At 36.2% G+C, this 18,524-nt stretch overlaps 3 protein-coding genes across 3 annotated transcripts; 2 read left to right on the top strand and 1 right to left on the bottom strand.

The window, feature by feature from the left end:
• Positions 1–3,852: 3,852 nt before the first annotated feature.
• LOC6651315 (glucose dehydrogenase [FAD, quinone]) lies at positions 3,853–8,079 on the top strand. The gene is made up of 4 exons (XM_002074070.3): positions 3,853–3,978; positions 5,939–7,151; positions 7,215–7,501; positions 7,563–8,079. The coding sequence occupies exons 2-4, from the start codon at positions 5,951–5,953 to the stop codon at positions 7,926–7,928; spliced, it is 1,854 nt and encodes a 617-aa protein (XP_002074106.1). The 5' UTR covers positions 3,853–3,978; positions 5,939–5,950; the 3' UTR covers positions 7,929–8,079.
• Positions 8,080–12,751: 4,672 nt separating this feature from the next.
• Positions 12,752–15,900, bottom strand: LOC6651314 (nuclear RNA export factor 2). Its single transcript, XM_002074069.3, has 2 exons — positions 13,123–15,900; positions 12,752–12,991 (listed from the first exon to the last, which is right to left on the bottom strand). Exon 1 carries the CDS (start codon positions 15,672–15,674, stop codon positions 13,128–13,130), a length of 2,547 nt encoding a protein of 848 aa, XP_002074105.1. The 5' UTR covers positions 15,675–15,900; the 3' UTR covers positions 12,752–12,991; positions 13,123–13,127.
• Positions 15,901–16,712: 812 nt separating this feature from the next.
• On the top strand, positions 16,713–17,978 carry LOC6651195 (thioredoxin-like protein 1). Its single transcript, XM_002074068.3, has 3 exons — positions 16,713–17,254; positions 17,308–17,591; positions 17,657–17,978. The coding sequence occupies exons 1-3, from the start codon at positions 16,889–16,891 to the stop codon at positions 17,868–17,870; spliced, it is 864 nt and encodes a 287-aa protein (XP_002074104.1). The 5' UTR covers positions 16,713–16,888; the 3' UTR covers positions 17,871–17,978.
• The last annotated feature ends 546 nt before the right edge of the window (positions 17,979–18,524 follow it).

Below are 18,524 nucleotides of genomic sequence, written 5' to 3'. Positions count from 1 at the left end.
ATATTCAGAAAATATATGAAGGCGCAGCTACACGCGCTGGAAACGAACCGACCATCCAACCAACCAACTAACCAAAGTACAGTGGCTCATATGGTGAATGTTTCTGGCTTAAATCAATACTTTTAATATATTTAATATTTTTGAATTGAGAATTACTACTATATTTCTAGAGTTTATGAAACTTTGGTACCTAAATCACTGTCAGTTTAAAACATTTGGTCTATATGTCCATAATTTTGGACCCAGATAGTTACCGATATATTTCGGGGATAATTTAGAATTAACATATATACATACATATATAAAAATTTGTTATATTTTCTGATATTTTTTTCTAATTTCTACTAAACATATTAATTTTCAAATATTACTGATTAATATTAAACAAAAACTTTGTGCAATTGGTCCCACTGTGCTTGGGCCGACTGAACCGACCGAACCGACACTAGAAAACGACAGCATGAAGAATGACTGAGAGATTGGGCTATGATGGGGCATAAAATGCTCTACTATAGATAGAAATGATATACACAAGTTTGTGCAGCTATCTAGAGACATTGTATTGAAAATGGAACTTTGTATAGCGAAATTTCCCAAATTATATTAGAATTTTCAATTCAAAAACTGTTACAAGGTTTGGGATATACTAACTTATTCTAGTTAGTCTAGATATGAGTATGAACCTTCATTAAGCCATCAGGTTTTTTGTACTAATCGCACTACCTCACACAATTGTGGTTGGTGATGTGATGTTTGTACATTTGAAATAGCTTCAAGACTTTGGCTGGTTGGTTGGCTGACTGACTGAATTGCCTGGGACTGAATGTGGGGGCCATCGATGCCGATGCCGATACAAACGATGTCGGTTTGAAGCTAGCTGGCTGGATGGCTGTCGTCATCGCTTGAATTTGAATGCAATGTCGTTGCTTCTAGATTGCTGCTGCAACAAAAATTTAAAAATGGTTATTTTCTTATTCCGGAGCTAGCCTAACCCAGCTAAGACCTGCCACATTTCATCCGAGGGGGTTCCCAGCGTTCGCTTAAGTCAAGAAGTGAGATTAGTCAAAGAGGAAGGAAAGGAAACGCGACATTTGCGTAGACAAATTGCAAAGTCAAGTCAATAACTTGTTTGTATTCATATAATGCAGAAGATGTTAAAGAATCCTAGAATTGATCAAGTTGTATCTTAATAAAAATATGAAAATCTCCAAAAACTATTTTAACAATATGTAACTCATTATAGATCTCGGAATTAGTTTTTCAGTTAATATATGTATTTAATTACATAAGATGATACAGTTTAGCCAAATATTACGATTCAGAAAATTTAAACATTATACTTTAAAGAAACACGACAATAAAGAAATACTGAAACATTTAAAAAATTTGTTTTAATCAATTGCAATTTAACCAACAATTTATTCAAAATTAAGTGGCGACACTGAGCTGAGTGGCGCCATCGTTTTAAATTGTGGTCATAAGTGGAACTATTTAAACCCGGTGGCGACAACGTCAACTTCGACGGTGTGTAAAAACTGAGCCGGCAGTCCTAAGGATTGAGTAAGTGCTCATTTTGGAACCATTTCGTTGGGAACCAGTGCAACTCCAACCGATGAGTCAAACCAAAAAGTACTAACGTCGAACCATCGCGTCGAACAAACTTGACAACGTCGAACAGTCGAGAGTCCTAAGGCCTCAGCCGGAAGTGCTAAGGTGATTGGGCGGGCATTTTAAAAAAAAAATGTAATCTTGGATAAATAAACTTCCGTAATGAATGAAATATAGTTATTTGTTGCCCACGCAGGTGCAGCCGGTGTAAAATTTTAAAATATGGAAATTATTTACTCAGAATTTGACTGAACTCGCCAGACGTTTCTTAGCAGATTTTATATGCTTATTGAAAATATTTGAAATTTCAATCAAACATACCGAAATGTGTGAATATAATTGAAATTATATTGTAAATTGTTTTGATGGTTCGTAAAATTGTTATAAAGTTATATCATAATTTGTTTTAACTAATAAAATAAAAAATTAAACTTGGAAAATAAAATCTAGGAAAGGCTTATTACAACCACTAAAAAACAAAAGATCCATACAATTTGTTTTACAAAGAGGAAAGAGTATTGAATATGTAGAACAAAATTTAAATTTTTGCTAACTAAGGAAGATGTGACAAAAAAAAATGGCAAAACGATTATTGTTTAAAAACTAAATTAAATTATTATTCCGAATCATTAAACAAAATTATTCCCATATTTATCTAATATATCAGCTGAATAGACATTATATCTAAACTTTAAAATGTATGTTTGTATATAGCTAGCTTTAATCAAAATGCTGTGGTAATATGAAATTATTGTCCCTAAGCGATTAAATGTCTGCAGTAACGGATGGAAATACGGGTTGATCGAATGGGTTTTCCGGGTCTTTAAACCTAACGGTAATAATTGATTCTAAAGTGTTATTTTTGTTAAACTATAAAAGAAATAGATAAGCTTCATTGCCTCGGGAAAACAACCTAACTATTTCCCTCTTTTAAAAGGGAATGACGATGACGAAGGGAGGATGATGATTGCAAACCCCATATGAAGTATTACAATCGAGGCAACGAAGTCCATTTATTTTTTATCCGTTCTTTATCAATAATATCTCATTCGACGGGTAACTTAATTCACTTTCTTTCATAGTTCAACAAAAATAACACTTTAGAATCAATTATTTCCCAAAAGCTCCGTTAAGTTGAAAGACCCAAAAAACCCATACAAAATTCAAATTTTTTATTGGCGCCAAATTGAATTCTGCCTCTAAAATTTGTGGTATGCTGTTTTTCTTAGTTTTACTAGACCTACAAGTCAACGGAGTCAAAGGTGTATTGTCAATATTAGAAATTTTAGAAAATGTGTCCCGTTTGGATAGCCGGGCTTAAATTCGGAGCTTTGCATAAAAGAGCAATAGAAAGAGAAAACGACTAAGGCTAAGCTCATGTAACTTACGGTATAATATCTTAACACAATGACAAATTTAATGCTATTAACAGAAACGAGCAATCTATTTAATAATATTATTTAAAAATCGCGTAAAATCAAAATTAAGAGACGAAAAACTGTATGTTCCAAAAACTTTGCAGCCACTGTAGCTTCATGGCCAGCTCATCTCGTCAGAGACCTCTCTGTTAACGCATCGTAATCCTTTGACAAAAGTAAAATAACTCCGTTTTCGCAATAATAATCCACGTGATTCTGTTGACATAAGAAACTGGGGTTTTTTTTGTGAAATTGTTGAAGCTTTTTCTTTGAGATTAAAAAGAAAAAGAATATTTTCTTCAGGTTTAACCAATCAAATTATAGTCCACTACTGTCATAACTATTCTTCCGTTTGCGCCACGCATATTAACGAGTTTATTATACCCCCCTGTTAGTTCAATTGATAAAGGGTATAGAGCAACAACAAATCATACGAAATTCCCAAAAATAGCTGATAAAATGTAAACAGACACGAAAAATCTGCAAGTTCACCCAGTGAACTTGAAACAGAAATTAGCAAACGACGTTCGCACCCGACCAGTTAAAAAAGCAATAACAAAATAAACAGATTTTGTATGTTAGAGTTGCCTGTTTTTTTTTTTTTTTTTGGGGCTACTGCCCGACAGACCTGGCGTGACGACTTAAACGTAGACCCATTCGACTTGCCGGGCAGCTACTAGTGTTCAGTTTCATCTGGTACCCCCTCCCTCTCCTACAGTGCTCCAGTAGTCGTAGTCGGTGGTAGGCTACAACGTTGCATGCTCTGGCAGCGGCGATTCATTTAACTTTAACCAGCGAACATCATCGGTCGCGCATGCGCTCAATGATCGATCGATCGATCAGTGAATTCGACTTTGATTTTATTATCTCATTTCGCTTGACATCAGCAGAAAGTGATACATTATTACCCTGCCACTCCCACCAAACGTGTAGCAAGTGACGCCCCAATTTCGTAAGTGAATTCTTGATCAAAAATTGCTTATTGAGTATTGAAAACGTGTTTAGAATTTCGTAAGAGAATTCCAACTAAGGCGCGAACGCGTGTGCCAACTGCAGCCGGATCTGTGGACCGCATGACGTTAAGTCTAATTAAATTTTGTGTGCTACACTTTTAGTGATAAATTATTTGCGAATATAGACCGGGTGACAAATTCGTTAAAACCAAAACAACAATAAAAATGCCAACAGTAACAAGTTTTTAAAGTGAGAAATAAACTAAAAACAATTTGCAATCTTTTGTGCTTTTGCTTTTGTCCTTTTGCATACTAAGATTTTGGCGTAAATTGATATTTAAAGTGCTTTAAATTTGTTACACAATGTTTTTAATGGGTTAAGTTAAGTTTATTTTGAAAAATAGAATTTAGGATTCCTTGCAGAAGTCCCTAGAATAACTTCAATAACTTTTCAAAGTGCTTCTTAAGAATGTAAGAAATATAAAATTCAGCAGATTGTTTTATAATTAAAAAAAAAGAGCCTAAAGAAAGATAATTTAAAGAAAATTGGGAGTGGGTTTCCCTTTGGGGACAGTCATTAATAAAGTGAGCCTTCAAATGGGAAGAAGGTGTACAAGAAAAATCTTATTTAATTACACCTAAGGTGGAAAGAGCAGATTTTAAATCTTAACATCTGTTCTGGTAGTTAATGGATTTCATTTCAAAGATTTGTTAACCATTCTGTCAAATTATAAACCGCTTAAGATAAACGGGTGCTAAAAATATGCAACACATATGTGAATGTACATATATGGGCCAAATTTTTATCCCACTTGCAAAATGTTAAAATTATTATAAATATTTAAAGTTAGCTCTAAACTAAAGTTACAACAGCAAGATTGTTAAAAATTTGTTAAACTCTGTTAATTGGACACAGTTAATAAACGAAATGTGTTAGTCATTGAGCATGAACACAATTAAAGGTGATATCTGATTGAAAAAATTATGTTTCTTTTTTTCAACTTCTTAGGTAATAATTATCTATGTAGATGTTTGTCTCGAACCAATTAGGTTTCGTTTCAGTTTAATGACCCGTTTCTTTTGTATGATAATTATAATCAGAACTTGCCCTTGGTAATGGGGCAATGAAAATGAGACGAATACCTTGAAAGGAATTGAGTTAGGTCAGGTTCTGTAACTCGATTTGAAGGTTAATCACGTAGAACAAGTGGTCGAATGCGTGAAGAGTTGTAAACGGGTTTTAGTTTTTGTTTTTGGTTTTCTTTTTGTCATGTAAAAACTTATCGGGGTTAATTGATTTGATTTATCGAAATTTGTGCAATTTTTTGACAAGTCATTGAAGATTTTTCGGTTTTTTGCAATTTGCATATAAAACCATTTAGACCGCCCACAATTTAAAAAGGGGGATTCAATTTAGTTGAAACATCCGCGTGCGTTTTATAGGTCAAAAATTAGTGTGTGTGTTTTTTTTTTGTGTTTCTTATTTTTGTTGATCGTTAGGGATTTTTGCGTTTTTCTGTTTTGATCACTAACCGGTTGGTTAGTGGCCTGCATTTTTGTGTTTTTTTTCCATTCCTCTTGGCTTTTTTTTTTGCGAATTCATTATTTTTATTGGCATTTCTGCATATATGTATATAGTATCTTAATCTGTATCGATGTAACCATCAAAACTTGTTGAACTTGAGCTAAAAACGTGTTATAAAAAAAAAGAAACAAAGGCGCTGCCAGGCAGCAGAAGGAGAATAGGAGAAGGCATTCGGGCATGAAATTGGCCAGAACACCTTTAAAAAAGCAAAAAAAAAAGTGAAACTTCTGAGTCATTGCAATTTAGCAAATACATGCTAAATATTGAATATAATAAGTGAACATATACATATATATGTAGAATATATATATACAAAATATAGAATATTCGTTCTGATTTCACTTGACTAATTAGCAACTTTTTCATCCAAATAGAGTCATCCAAAGATGAGGAAGACTTTGTGGATATTTTGCCTTTTGTGGCTTTTATTGCATCGAGCTGCTTCTCAATTGCTGGTGGATATAGTTCGAGATTTTGAGACTTCTTTGCTAAATAATCGCATACCAGATACCACAAACTTTTTGCCTGAATATGATTTTATTATTGTGGGAGCCGGCTCGGCGGGTTGTGTGATGGCCAATCGTTTGAGTGAGATTTCATCGGCAAGTGTTCTGCTCTTGGAGGCTGGCGATCAGGAGACGTTCATCAGTGATGTTCCACTGACAGCGGCTCTAACCCAAATGACACGCTACAATTGGGGCTATAAGACAGAGCCAACACCGAATGCCTGTCGTGGTCTGAAACAAGGTGTCTGCAATTGGCCCAAGGGGCGTGGTGTGGGCGGCACTAGCCTCATTAATTTCATGCTCTATACGCGCGGACATCGCCGGGACTATGATGAGTGGGCGGCAGCGAATAATACGGGTTGGTCTTATGATGAGATTTTGCCCTATTTCAAGAAATCGGAGCGCATTGGCATTCGAGAGCTCTACAAGTCACCGTATCATGGCAGAAATGGTCCATTGGATGTTCAATATACGGATTACAAGTCACACTTACTCAAAGCTTTTCTCAAATCTGGCCGGGAATTGGGCTATGATATCTCAGATCCGAATGGTGAACATTTGATGGGCTTTTCACGTTCTCAGGCCACCATACGAAATGGGCGTCGCTGCAGCACCAGCAAAGCCTTCATCCAGCCCATTGTGGCACGTAAGAATCTGCATATATCGATGAAGAGTTGGGTCACCAAATTGATCATTGATCCCGAGACAAAAACCGCTGTGGGTGTTGAGTTTATGAAACAGCGTCAGCGTTATGTAGTGCGGGCCAAAAAGGAGGTCATATTATCCGCCGGTTCTATAGCTAGTCCACAATTGTTAATGTTATCCGGTGTGGGGCCACGGCAACATCTGCAGGATCTGAATATCAGCGTGGTAAATGATCTTCCAGTGGGCTATAATCTTCAGGATCACATCACCTTGAATGGTTTGGTTTTTGTGGTGAATGATTCATCGACTGTGAACGATGCTCGTCTGCTGAATCCGACTGATATATTCCGCTATATATTCGCTGGTCAAGGACCTTATACCATACCAGGTGGTGCTGAGGGTTTTGCCTTTGTGCGTACTCCTAGCTCAGATAATGGTGAGAATTACTTTCCTTATTTTAATTACTCTCCCTTTTAAATGAGATTTTCATTTGCTGTAGGCAAGGACTACACCGATATGGAATTAGTCCTGGGAGCTGGCTCCCTCAGTGGCGATCGTTTTGGCACCATGCGCAATCTGTTGGGCATAACTGATGAGTTCTATGACTATATGTTTGGGGATCTTCAGAATAAGGAAACATTTGGCCTAGTCCCAGTGCTTTTGCGTCCCAAAAGTCGTGGCCGCATCTCTTTGCGTAGTCGTAATCCTTTCCATTGGCCGCGCATGGAACCGAATTTCATGCAGCATCCAGATGACATACGCTCTATGATCGAAGGCATCGAAATGGTAAGAACTTTTCCATTGGAAACTAGGAAACTTCTCTAATTCGTGTATGTTTTCTTTGTAGATCTTACAATTGGCCAAGTCCCAGGCCATGACAAAGTTGGGCACACGATTCCATGATCGTCCTTTCCCCGGTTGTCAGCATTTGCCATTTGCCAGTCAGGATTATTGGCGCTGTTGCTTGCGTCTTTACGGGAGCAGCTTACAACATCAATCGGGCACTTGCAAGATGGGCACTGACTCTAGTGCAGTGGTAGATCCCGAACTACGTGTCCATGGCCTGAAGCATCTTCGTGTTGTCGATGCTTCGGTGATGCCAAATGTCCCAGCGGGTCACACAAATGCAATCGTTATAATGATTGCCGAGAAGGCATCGGATATGATTAAGAATTCATGGCGAATGAGAACTGATCCAGCAGTCCGAAATTAGCCAATTAAATGTAAATGTTTTGTTATTTATTATTTAATTTTTCTAGAGTCATTCTAGTTGTTAGGAAAATGCATGTGATAGTTAAGTGAAAAGTAGTTTAAGAAAAGTGAATAATTTCTAATTATTAATAAATATCATTCATAAAGTAAAAGTTTTGCGTTTGCTTAATTATAAATATAAAAGGAATGGGTATATTCAAAAGAGCCAACAAGACATTCGTTGCTTTCACAAATTGAATGAATTTAAATAGAGTTTTCTTCAAAAAAAAGTTCGAAAGTATTTGAATTGTATTTTCTTCAGATTTACTCATACTACATTCACTAGAGGGGCGAATTCTAATAAGAAAGAAGTGAATTATTCCTTGCATTAAAATATATATTCGTTCCTGATCAGCATCTATCATTGAAATGTCTTTAGTTTGACTAAAATTTTTAAAGAAAGAAAAATTACAATTTCAAATTCAAAGAGTATACAAACTTCGCTACAACAACTTAAGATCAATCCACTGGAATTTTGGTGTTAGTCACCAGCAAAAAAAAAAAAAGGTGTAAAGTTTTTGCATATTTGATTGAACTTTGATTAGCACACAAACAGACCAAACATCCAATCATACAATCAAACGCCTATAATCATAATCATATGGTACATATATTGGTCATTGATCATGATGATAATAATAATCAATAATAATATATATACTTAGCACTGAGATGTTAACAAATAAAATTTTGATCAAGTAGCTTCCGGTTTTATACGCTTCACATGCCAGTTGAAGTTCAATGTCAAGTCTCCAGCTATTTCCAACCTCTTTTGGAATCTCCATAAAATATTACAAGATACACGAAATCGAATGATCATTATGTTGAGACTCAAGTTCGTTTCATTCGATAACGATGATGATGATGATGATGATGATGCTGACCCATACCAAATGCCAAAAATCTATTTGCATACGAAGAGCATTAATATCGTCTTTTATTAATGAACAAATGAAAAATGTTTTGCAGTTTCAGTTTCGATTTCGCAGTCTACTTTCACAATCATTTGTCTTAACCTTGAGTACCTTTGAGTTATATGTTATATATACATATATATATATAAATAGATTGCCTGACAATATACACCTCTTTTTGTCTAATGCATTTCGCTTAAATTTTTACCATTTTTTTTTTGTTTTTTGCATTACCTTTATTTGATATTTGCTCAGCTTTTATGCATATTCATTTGCCATGACTTGGCAACTGTGCAAAATTGACCAGGCTATATAGATAGATATATGTATGTATACATACATATGTCTAGTGTACTATTTGATTTACGTTCAAGTGGCCACACTCTTAAGTGTCTTAGCTCATAGTCAGCTTGTTTCTCCTCCTTTACAATCGATTAGACAGATCAAAGGCAGAAAACAAATTGGAATGCTAATTAAAATTTAAATGCTAAATAATAGTTGAGTAGGTGATAAAAAAAAGTGATAGTTTGCTTGTAATATAATTGACCCAGAGCCAATGATGACTTTGCGTCTTTATGTATGGAAATGAAATCAAAGTCAAACCAGAGGATAAAAATGAGATAATGCAAATAGATTAAAATCCCCACAAACAAGTGACCTTAGAGAGTGCTACCATTTTAATAAAACTCACAAGCTGAGATTATAAAGAAGTTTCGAACATTTAGGATACTGAAATCAGAAAAGCTAGGATAGGAAGGGATCTTTATTGGATGAAGTGTGTAGTAAAAAGCCAATAAGACAAATTCGGAATGTCCTGTGGATAAAAAATAGTCCCTAAGGTAAACCTAGGTAATTTTTTTGCTAGAAATTAGAAAAGTTATAACTTTGTTGAAAGTAATCAATAAATTTGCAGCCTATTGCAAACTTTGGGGAGCAAAGTTCTCAACTTCATCCGTCCTTTAGGACACTGGATCGTCACCATCGTTTATTAAAAGGATTGAACAACTTCATTTTACTAAAAAGTTAACAACTAACAAGAGAACCAGAACCGGAAAAACGCTTTTCCTTTTGTGATGGAACAAAATGAGCATTTGCATATATAAACAAGGTCAAAACACTGGCAGACAACTTTCGTTTTAGGCTTCAGACTTTCTGCTAATTGTAAGACAAAAATTAATCGCGTTTAAGCTAAAGTTAAATAAATTTGAAATTTTCGCCCCTTTTCTCAGGGTTCTATGAATCTGAAACCTTCAAAATATTTCTATTAATATCTAAATGACCTTTTTAAGTTATTATTTGCACTCCCTGGCTTTAATTTGTTTTCAAATTGAAATCCAAATTCTATATTATAGATGTCAATATTTATTTTAAGCAACAAGCATTTAGTTTATCTTAACACGTCATTGCGAAAAAGCTTAATATGCAAAAAAGTGAGGTGGGGGGGGGAGATGGAATTTTGCATTACATATTTGCTAGTTGCAGATGCTAATTAGTTAATTGAAGTTGCAATTCCTAGATCTATAAATGTAGACCACACACAATCGGTTAATCGGTCAAAGCCAAACAAAAAACGACGACCTTGTCAAGGCAACATTAATTGGTGTCTAATGCGTCACAATTTAACGCTAAATATTATTCGCACGCTACTCTATATGAAAAAGTACATAGCCAAAAAACACGATGTAGGTACAAATTGCCAAATATATATGCATATATAAATCACAATCATAAACACAAATCAAGTTCAAAGCTTGTAAGTGTGTTTGTGTGGTAGTTGTGGCAACAATTTGTTATTTTGTAGGTACTCCCTGGGCCATAAAACTCTCTCAGTGTCAAGTGGGTCGGATCTCAATTTCGGACATTTCCCCTCCTCTCTCCCTCTCTCTCTTTCTGACGACCCCCATGACGCCTCTTACAATGGACACCTATAATTTGCTTGATGCTTATAAATCACGTGTCTAAAGCATAAAAATAATACAATAAATATATGCAGACGTGAGTTGAGGCACATAAAAAATGAAGTAAGTAAGTCGTCTCGCCGACTTAGGTATACCATACACCAGTAAAGCAAATATTTTAACTTTATTAAACAAATGCATTTTCACATGCTTCTTACAAGCATATCTTAGTATCTCGCTCACTCAATCATACGAGCACCCTAGCGCCCCCACCAGCCAACGGCCAACTCCGGCCTTATGGAAAAACGTTTATATGCATAACTCGACTGTTTCCTGTCCGATTTTGATCAAATTTGGTATTTTGCTAGATATTAGTATTAAATTTAAGTGTGCCAAATTTGGTTGCATAAAGTAAAAAAATACGGGAGATAATCAAGTTTTTGAAATTACGGGGGCGGAAAAGGGCGTGGCAAAATTTTTACACATACAAAATGTGTGCATTTACTAAGCGAATATACATACCAAATATGGTGGCTCTAGCTGGAATAGTTTTTGAGATAAACGCTTTTTTTAAATTGCGGGGGCGGAAAGGGGCGTGGCAAAAATTTGAAATAAACTTGATCACTCTACATACTACACGAGTCTACATACCAAATTTGGTGGCTCTAGCTCTTACAGTCTCCGAGATCTAGGTGTTCATACGGACAGACGGACGGACGGACAGACGGACGGACAGACGGACATGGCTAGATCGACTCGGTTGTTGATCCTGATCAAGAATATATATACTTTGTGGGGTCGGAGATGCTTCCTTCTGCCTGTTACATACATTTTGGCGACTTTAATATACCATTTCACCCTATGGGTGTATGGTATAAAAATTAGGAGGAGCAAAAGGCCAGGCAAGTTGTGTGTAGGAGGAGAAGGAGGAGGAGTAAGAGAAGTAGAATGGGTGGGAGGAATGTAAAAGAAATATAAAAATCAAAAACGTATCAAACAATTTGTATTTATGATTACACAAATGATGACTGACTGACTGACGGAGTGACTGAAAGTGTCAAGTGTGTGGCTCAGACAATTGAACTCAAGATTCCAACCAAAAATAAATAATCATCATCGCATCACCAAAAGCCATTCAATGGCATGCTCTCAAAAGGTATAAGACCCCACCAAGAAGAGTCTGATCTGTCTTTAATGAATGAACTTGAAACAATTGACTTGTTGTCTAATGTGTTTATGTGCGTGTAGATAATTGGAATGGATGGTTGGTTGGTTAACTCCATGTGCAACACATTAAGTTGAGTTGACTTCACTTAAGGCAAAGCACTTGCACTTAATTCTCTCTCTTAGCATCTCAAGGAATTATCCATTAAGGAATTTCAACTAGAAAAGAATAGTTATTATCTTGGGCAAAATGTGTCCAATGTCCAACTTGGGTTCTTTTTTGGTTTACCTGTTAGAAGACATTCTATTGGTGGGACTTTATTTTCTTGGTCTTTAAAATTGTTGTGTTAGATTTAAAAATTCAAAATAAAATATTTTGGAAAAACTGAACCAAAATTTGTAAAGTGATTATTAAAATTCTTCCAGAAGAGTTGCTGCAATCTCATTTTCCTTGTCCGTTTTGTTTTAAGTAATAGGGCGAAAGCAATGTATAGAAAATGTTATATTCCTAATACTTGTTGTTATTTATAGAGTCTACTTTATAGAAAAGAAAAAATCAAAACAATTACTTAACTTTAATTATTATTATTCTTTGAACTACTTCTTTCTCTTTTCACTGTTCAAACTCTTTCAGGTCTAAATTTAATGACACTTACACTTTTGAATACACTTACTTTTATTAAACCCAAATTGCGTGCTTCCCTTTTATTCAATCCTAGCAATTTTTAGTACTTACTTTTTTTTTTTACAATAGTTACAGATAATGATTTTAAATTTTATAGTTGGGAGAAAAGGGAGATACCAATTTTATTCAATATTTAATGATTCTTTCGGATATATAAGTCATTAAAGAAGTTTAAAACTTAACTGGAACAATTTCGTTTAAAAACTTTAATTGACAGAAAACAAAAGCTAAACTTAATTGTCCAATCGATATTAATAGAAATAAGTGCATCAAAATTTAAAGGTAAGGGATAGAAAAAATGATCGGAGAATTTACATAGAACAACTTCGTTGGAAAACTTCCATCTTTTGTTAGTTTATACTCGCTGTTAATTAAAGCAAAAAGACAAAATTTGTTAGTAAGTTAAATTATCTAATTTGAGTTGGGGATCTATCCCTATTAGTATTCTAATAAGGGTTAATTAATTAATCTTTGGACAAGTATGTGTATACTTACTTGGTCTAGGCATGGGCATCCAGGGGTACTTTATTTTTGGCGTGCTCATCGAGAAATCTCTTTAAGGCGTTCTTCATGTCATATGATTCCATTTCCAGAAACTTAGTGCACCACGGTTGACGCAGTCCAGTGATCTCTGCGAATAATAGTGATTTCTGCAATTCGATTTGGATTCTCTCCTGGATGCCAACCGTCTGAGGAGGATCAGCTAAGGCTGACGGCAATTTGAAAGCGTTCTTCAGTTGAGTCGGCGAAGGTATCAGGATACTTAGATGCTCGTTGGTAATTTTCCAACGGCAAGCATTCTTACCAATACCCAAGCCAGTGGCATCAACTTTAAGCACAAATTGCCTGGAAAAGGCCAAATAGAAGGGAACTTGTGCATTTTGTGCGGTTGGTGAGACATCTTCGAACAGGCCGTTGACATAGATAATGGCCGATTTGCCATCCCAATGCATAACATCCGTTTCCAGAGAGACAAAATCGTGTCGCACACTGGGCAATTGCATAAATAAACTGATTATCTCATCGCCGCCTACATGATACGCAAGGATGGCACGTGAAAGGTCTGCCAATCTCTTGATGTTGCTCGAATGTATGGCATATGGGCGAGTACGTTTGTGATAATCTTTATGTTTTATATCACAGGTTAATGTGAATAGAGATTCATCCGTATAATATCCCAGAAGATTCTCGCGCGTTGCCGGCGACTCATATTTGGTCAGAAACTTTGTGAGAAAAACCTCACACAACTCGTAGGCGCCAACATTGCAAAGGAAATTCTTTTGAGTGATTGGCATCCCATTGCCACTCAATTCCACATGATCCAAAATGGTGAGACCAGGGAAAACTTCTCGCACTGCTGCCACATACTTGCTGGGCAAGCGATACTTTTTTTTTTGGCACAGGGGATTGCCATGGAGCGTCAATGACTTCAGGGGTAGACTCTCTAACGGACGTATATCCTCCAGATCGTGTATCCAGTTGTGGCTCAAATCCACTGACTTTAGATGTATCATCAGGCGCAAACTCCTTAGACCCTCTAGACGCATTATCTTGTTTTTCGACAAATTCAATTCGGTGCAATGGCCCATGAATTTACGTGACGCTATGGTTAGGATTCTGGAAACAATTGGCGGTGAACTCAAATTGACAACAATATTCTCCAAGCCAGGAGTGGAACGAAACATATCTAGCTTTAGCACATGATCCTGTACGATGAAGCAGGCATCCAAGCATTTCCCAATGCGATCATTAGGGTCCACATGACTCGATGGCTTAAACTGACTGACATTCATCCTTAAATAATAGGGTAATGTGCGTTCTAGATTGACTTCTTCCTCTCCCGTCATCAGCTGAGGTATCTTCAATTCCAAATTGCATACCTGCACCAAGTGAAAGATCTGATCATAGCAATTTCGCACTATGAAACTATGCTCGCCGTTTTCAAATTTATAGTAGCATGGGTAGAATTCACTAAGAGATTGATTCACTGAAATGAAGAAGCAATCAAAGAGCGTATCCTTAGTCAATGCCTGACCAGGATCGGGTATCTTGCATGCATGCCAATCGCGGCTATCTTGAAAGGTGACCAATTCCCATTTATTGGAGCAATCAATGCGAAAACCATCGCAATCCAAGTCAATCTCATAGTTAAGGGGCGTGTAAGTTTCATTGAGCTTATCAATTGCCACACCGTCGATCAGTTTGAAATTCTTGGCCAACGGCTTCATGCAATTGGGATAGCTGGCCCTCTTGATAATGGGATTATTGGCAAGTCTTAGCTCCTTGGCACGAAAGCGCTCCAAGTCGGAGCAAAGACGTTGATGTGATTTTATCTGATTGTCCGACAAGTCCAACAAAGAATAATCTTTATCACCGAATAGCTTCAATGGCAGCAGATTCGATATGCCATTATTGGCAAAAATGAATCCATTGACCATACAAAAACGATCATCATTATGGACATTCTGACACACCTGACGCAAGGTGTTCACATTGGCCAAACTGACGACTATCTGTTTGAAGCGACAATGTGAACCGAAATTCGTGAGATTTAGTAATCCAGTAACACCATCCTGTTGCTCCAGACAATCCATGAGCGAATAAACGACTCTGCCAATCTCAAGGGGCGGATTAATGTGCCCGGTATTGGTTTTGGACACATTCAGTATGACATTAAGCTCCAATCGGGCACTCGTTGATAGGGTGATATAAAGGCCCTTGGCGAAGAGCTTATCCAATGCCGTTTTACAGTTCCTGGCCAGAAATGTGTCAGCATTGGGACAACTTTGATAGGCCACTGGATAGAGCTCCTCTGAATCGATGGCATTGAAGAGTCCATCGAGTATTAATTTCTTAGGATTTGCTGCATACTTTAACTGATTACGATGAATCACCCGAAACTCGTGCCAATTCACGCCGGGCACTTCTTTACCGTAACTATTGCATTTGGCATATTTTTTGGTTCCCGAATAATCCACTTCAATGGGCGCAAAACCATCGCCAATCTCTACGATGCGTTTCTGTGGCCGACCCGTGTTCCGAGCCATGATCAGAGATGATACTTATTGACGTCACAAATCCAGAAAAACTGTGTTCGCTATCCTTTTGAAGTTTCTTCGGCGGCCAGCGGAGTCCTCTTAAGTTTATCTTATCTCTTCGTCTTTGAGAAATTCTTATTCACGTTCCAATGAAAGCGAGTAGGACCTTCCGAACAATAATGGCTTTAATTGTAAGAGAATTTACTTTATTTGAGTTTTTTATTTAAATACTTAACTTTTTATATGCACACAGAAAAAAAAATTAGAAACGTTGTGCAGGCAAAAGCGACTCGTCACGCTTGTCAAAAATAAAGAACCGTGTTGCCATATTTTAAAACTAGAAATACACCTAGACCACGCTTTGCGTCCGTTTCGTTTTGCGTTTTTTCGAAGCTTTATTAGTACTAATTTTCACCGTGCGTCTGGCAACGCCAATATCAGCTTTAACCAACATTGCCTTTGAATTTTTGGCAGTTTTACGTTTTTCAACATTGACATCCAAACAAATTTCAAAAGCGATGGGCTTGAATTGACCAAGCAATCGAGAACAGAAGTTTTAAGGTATCCCAGGCGGTAGCTGCAAACATCAACTGATACCAAGAAATTTATTTCAATTTACAAAAAAAAAAGCTATTCACCAAATTCTGGACAAATTTTTGGTGAACGAAGCCACTAAAAACTCATAAAGATAAAATAATTAAATAGGTTATTTTGATTTAATGGAAGCAGTTTTTTTTTTTTTAATGAATGAATGCAATAACATTTTTGTTTTTAAATGTTTACTTTGTTCAATTTTTCTTATTAGAAATTAATATTTTCATAGCCCGGGAACCTATCTCTGATCTTTCCATGGTTGCCTATAGAAAATCTTAATTCACTTTGCGTCGTTTCACTTTGCATCGTGTTTTTTTGGTACGTATCCCCAACGCAAAGCGAGATCTAGCTGTAATAAAGTCAGCCAAAATCGCCAAAAAAAAACCGCTAAACTAAGTTTTCATCACCAGTAAAAGGCCCAGCACTGAATAAAAAAAAAGGACAAAATCGAAAATAAAAAAGAATGACAGATAGCAAAAAATTTGCTTCTGCTTAAGTTAAAAAAAAATCGTACTTACTTTTTCTTTGCGATTTTTCCATAATTAAAAACAAATAAACATTGTACTTTATTTTTCACCAAGTTTACAAAACAGAAAGAGAAACAGTTAAATCAACGAGAAGTCTACAAAATGGCTGTACGCGTTATTAATGACGAATCGCATTTCCAAGCGGAGCTCACCGAGGCTGGTGTACAACTGGTTGTAGTTGATTTTACAGCTTCCTGGTGCGGTCCCTGCCAAAGAATTGCTCCCATTTTTGAGCAGCTCTCCACCAAGTACCCCAAGGCCATATTTCTGAAGGTGGATGTCGACAAATGTCAGGATACTGCAACTGGGCAGGGTGTCTCGGCCATGCCGACATTCATATTTTATAAAAAGAAGTCCAAAATCGATAGGATTCAAGGAGCGGATGTCAATAGTCTGGAAGCAAAGATACAGGAGCACATCGGTTCGAGCAGTGGTGAAGAAAGCGAAGAAGATTATGGCCAGGGATTGGTAGGTGAAAAATGAAACCATTCGCACTAACTTTCTTCATATTTCTTTTACAGATCGAATTGAACACCCTCATCTCGAAGCAAGAATGCGAATGCCTTAACGAGGCCGATGATCATAATCTAAAGAATGCACTGGCCTCCACCGGTGGTTACTTGCAATCCGATTGTGACGAGCAATTGATCATGTCCATTACATTCAATCAGGCTGTTAAAATACATTCTCTAAAATTCAAGGCTCCCGTCCAATTGGGACCTAAGGATGTGAAATTGTTTATTAATCAACCTCGCACCATTGATTTCGATATGGCCGAGTCCATGAGCAGTGTTCAGGATTTGACGTATGTTCAAAATTTTTAGAATTTTTAATGTTTTAATTTTATTTCTTTGTCTTATTTTCCTGCAGTTTGGCTGAAAAAGACTTGGACCAGGGCCAACCTATCAATTTACGTTATGTGAAATTCCAAAATGTCCAAAATATTCAAATCTATGTCAAGAACAATCAATCTGGCGGAGATGTCACCCAAATTGACTACATTGGCTTTATCGGATCTCCCATTATGACCACCAAAATGAACGATTTTAAACGTGTGGCAGGCAAAAAGGGTGAAAGTCATTAAATCGAGTGAACGATGAAACAACCAAACAGACTACAACAAGAATTGAGGAGTTGTTTTTCAATATTGCAAGACTAAATAAAATTTCAAAGAAAAAATTGATACAAGTTATAAATTTATTTTGAAATATTTATGTATTTAGCGTTCTAAATGATTATTCATTGTATTATGCAGGGGTGTGTGTGTGTGTGTGTGTGCTTGGATGTGTGTATGTATATGTAAGATCAAAAATATTAAAATATTTTGTTTTGTTTTTTTTTTCTTCTAACAATGAAATTTGAGAGAAGTACATGAACTGAGTTTTTAGAATCGAAACAATTTGCATTAATCATTTCTTAAATTTGATTTGGGGCTTTTCTAATGACGATCGTCTATATAGTATAGTATGCTATATTACGTATAATTTTTTAGTTTTCTTATTGATTTGATTTTGAATGAACAAATTGCTTTGCATTTTCCATCGATCCTTTTAAACTATAAACTATATAGAATTTGTAAAAAGCCAAAAGCGTCGTAGGTCTTTCAATGATTATGCCTGGTTACACTAAGTTAATAATATTTAATATATAAATTAATTGTTTGGATGTAAAAAAATGTAACACACGCATTAAAAAATGTCTGTGTGTGTGTGTGTGAGTGTGTTTGTGTATGAAAATG

This window comes from Drosophila willistoni, chromosome 3R (genome assembly GCF_018902025.1).
Source record: "Drosophila willistoni isolate 14030-0811.24 chromosome 3R, UCI_dwil_1.1, whole genome shotgun sequence".
NCBI classification, from domain to species: domain Eukaryota; kingdom Metazoa; phylum Arthropoda; class Insecta; order Diptera; family Drosophilidae; genus Drosophila; species Drosophila willistoni.
The sequence above is the reverse complement of the archived record's forward strand: the minus strand, read 5'-3'. Positions and strand labels throughout refer to the sequence as shown.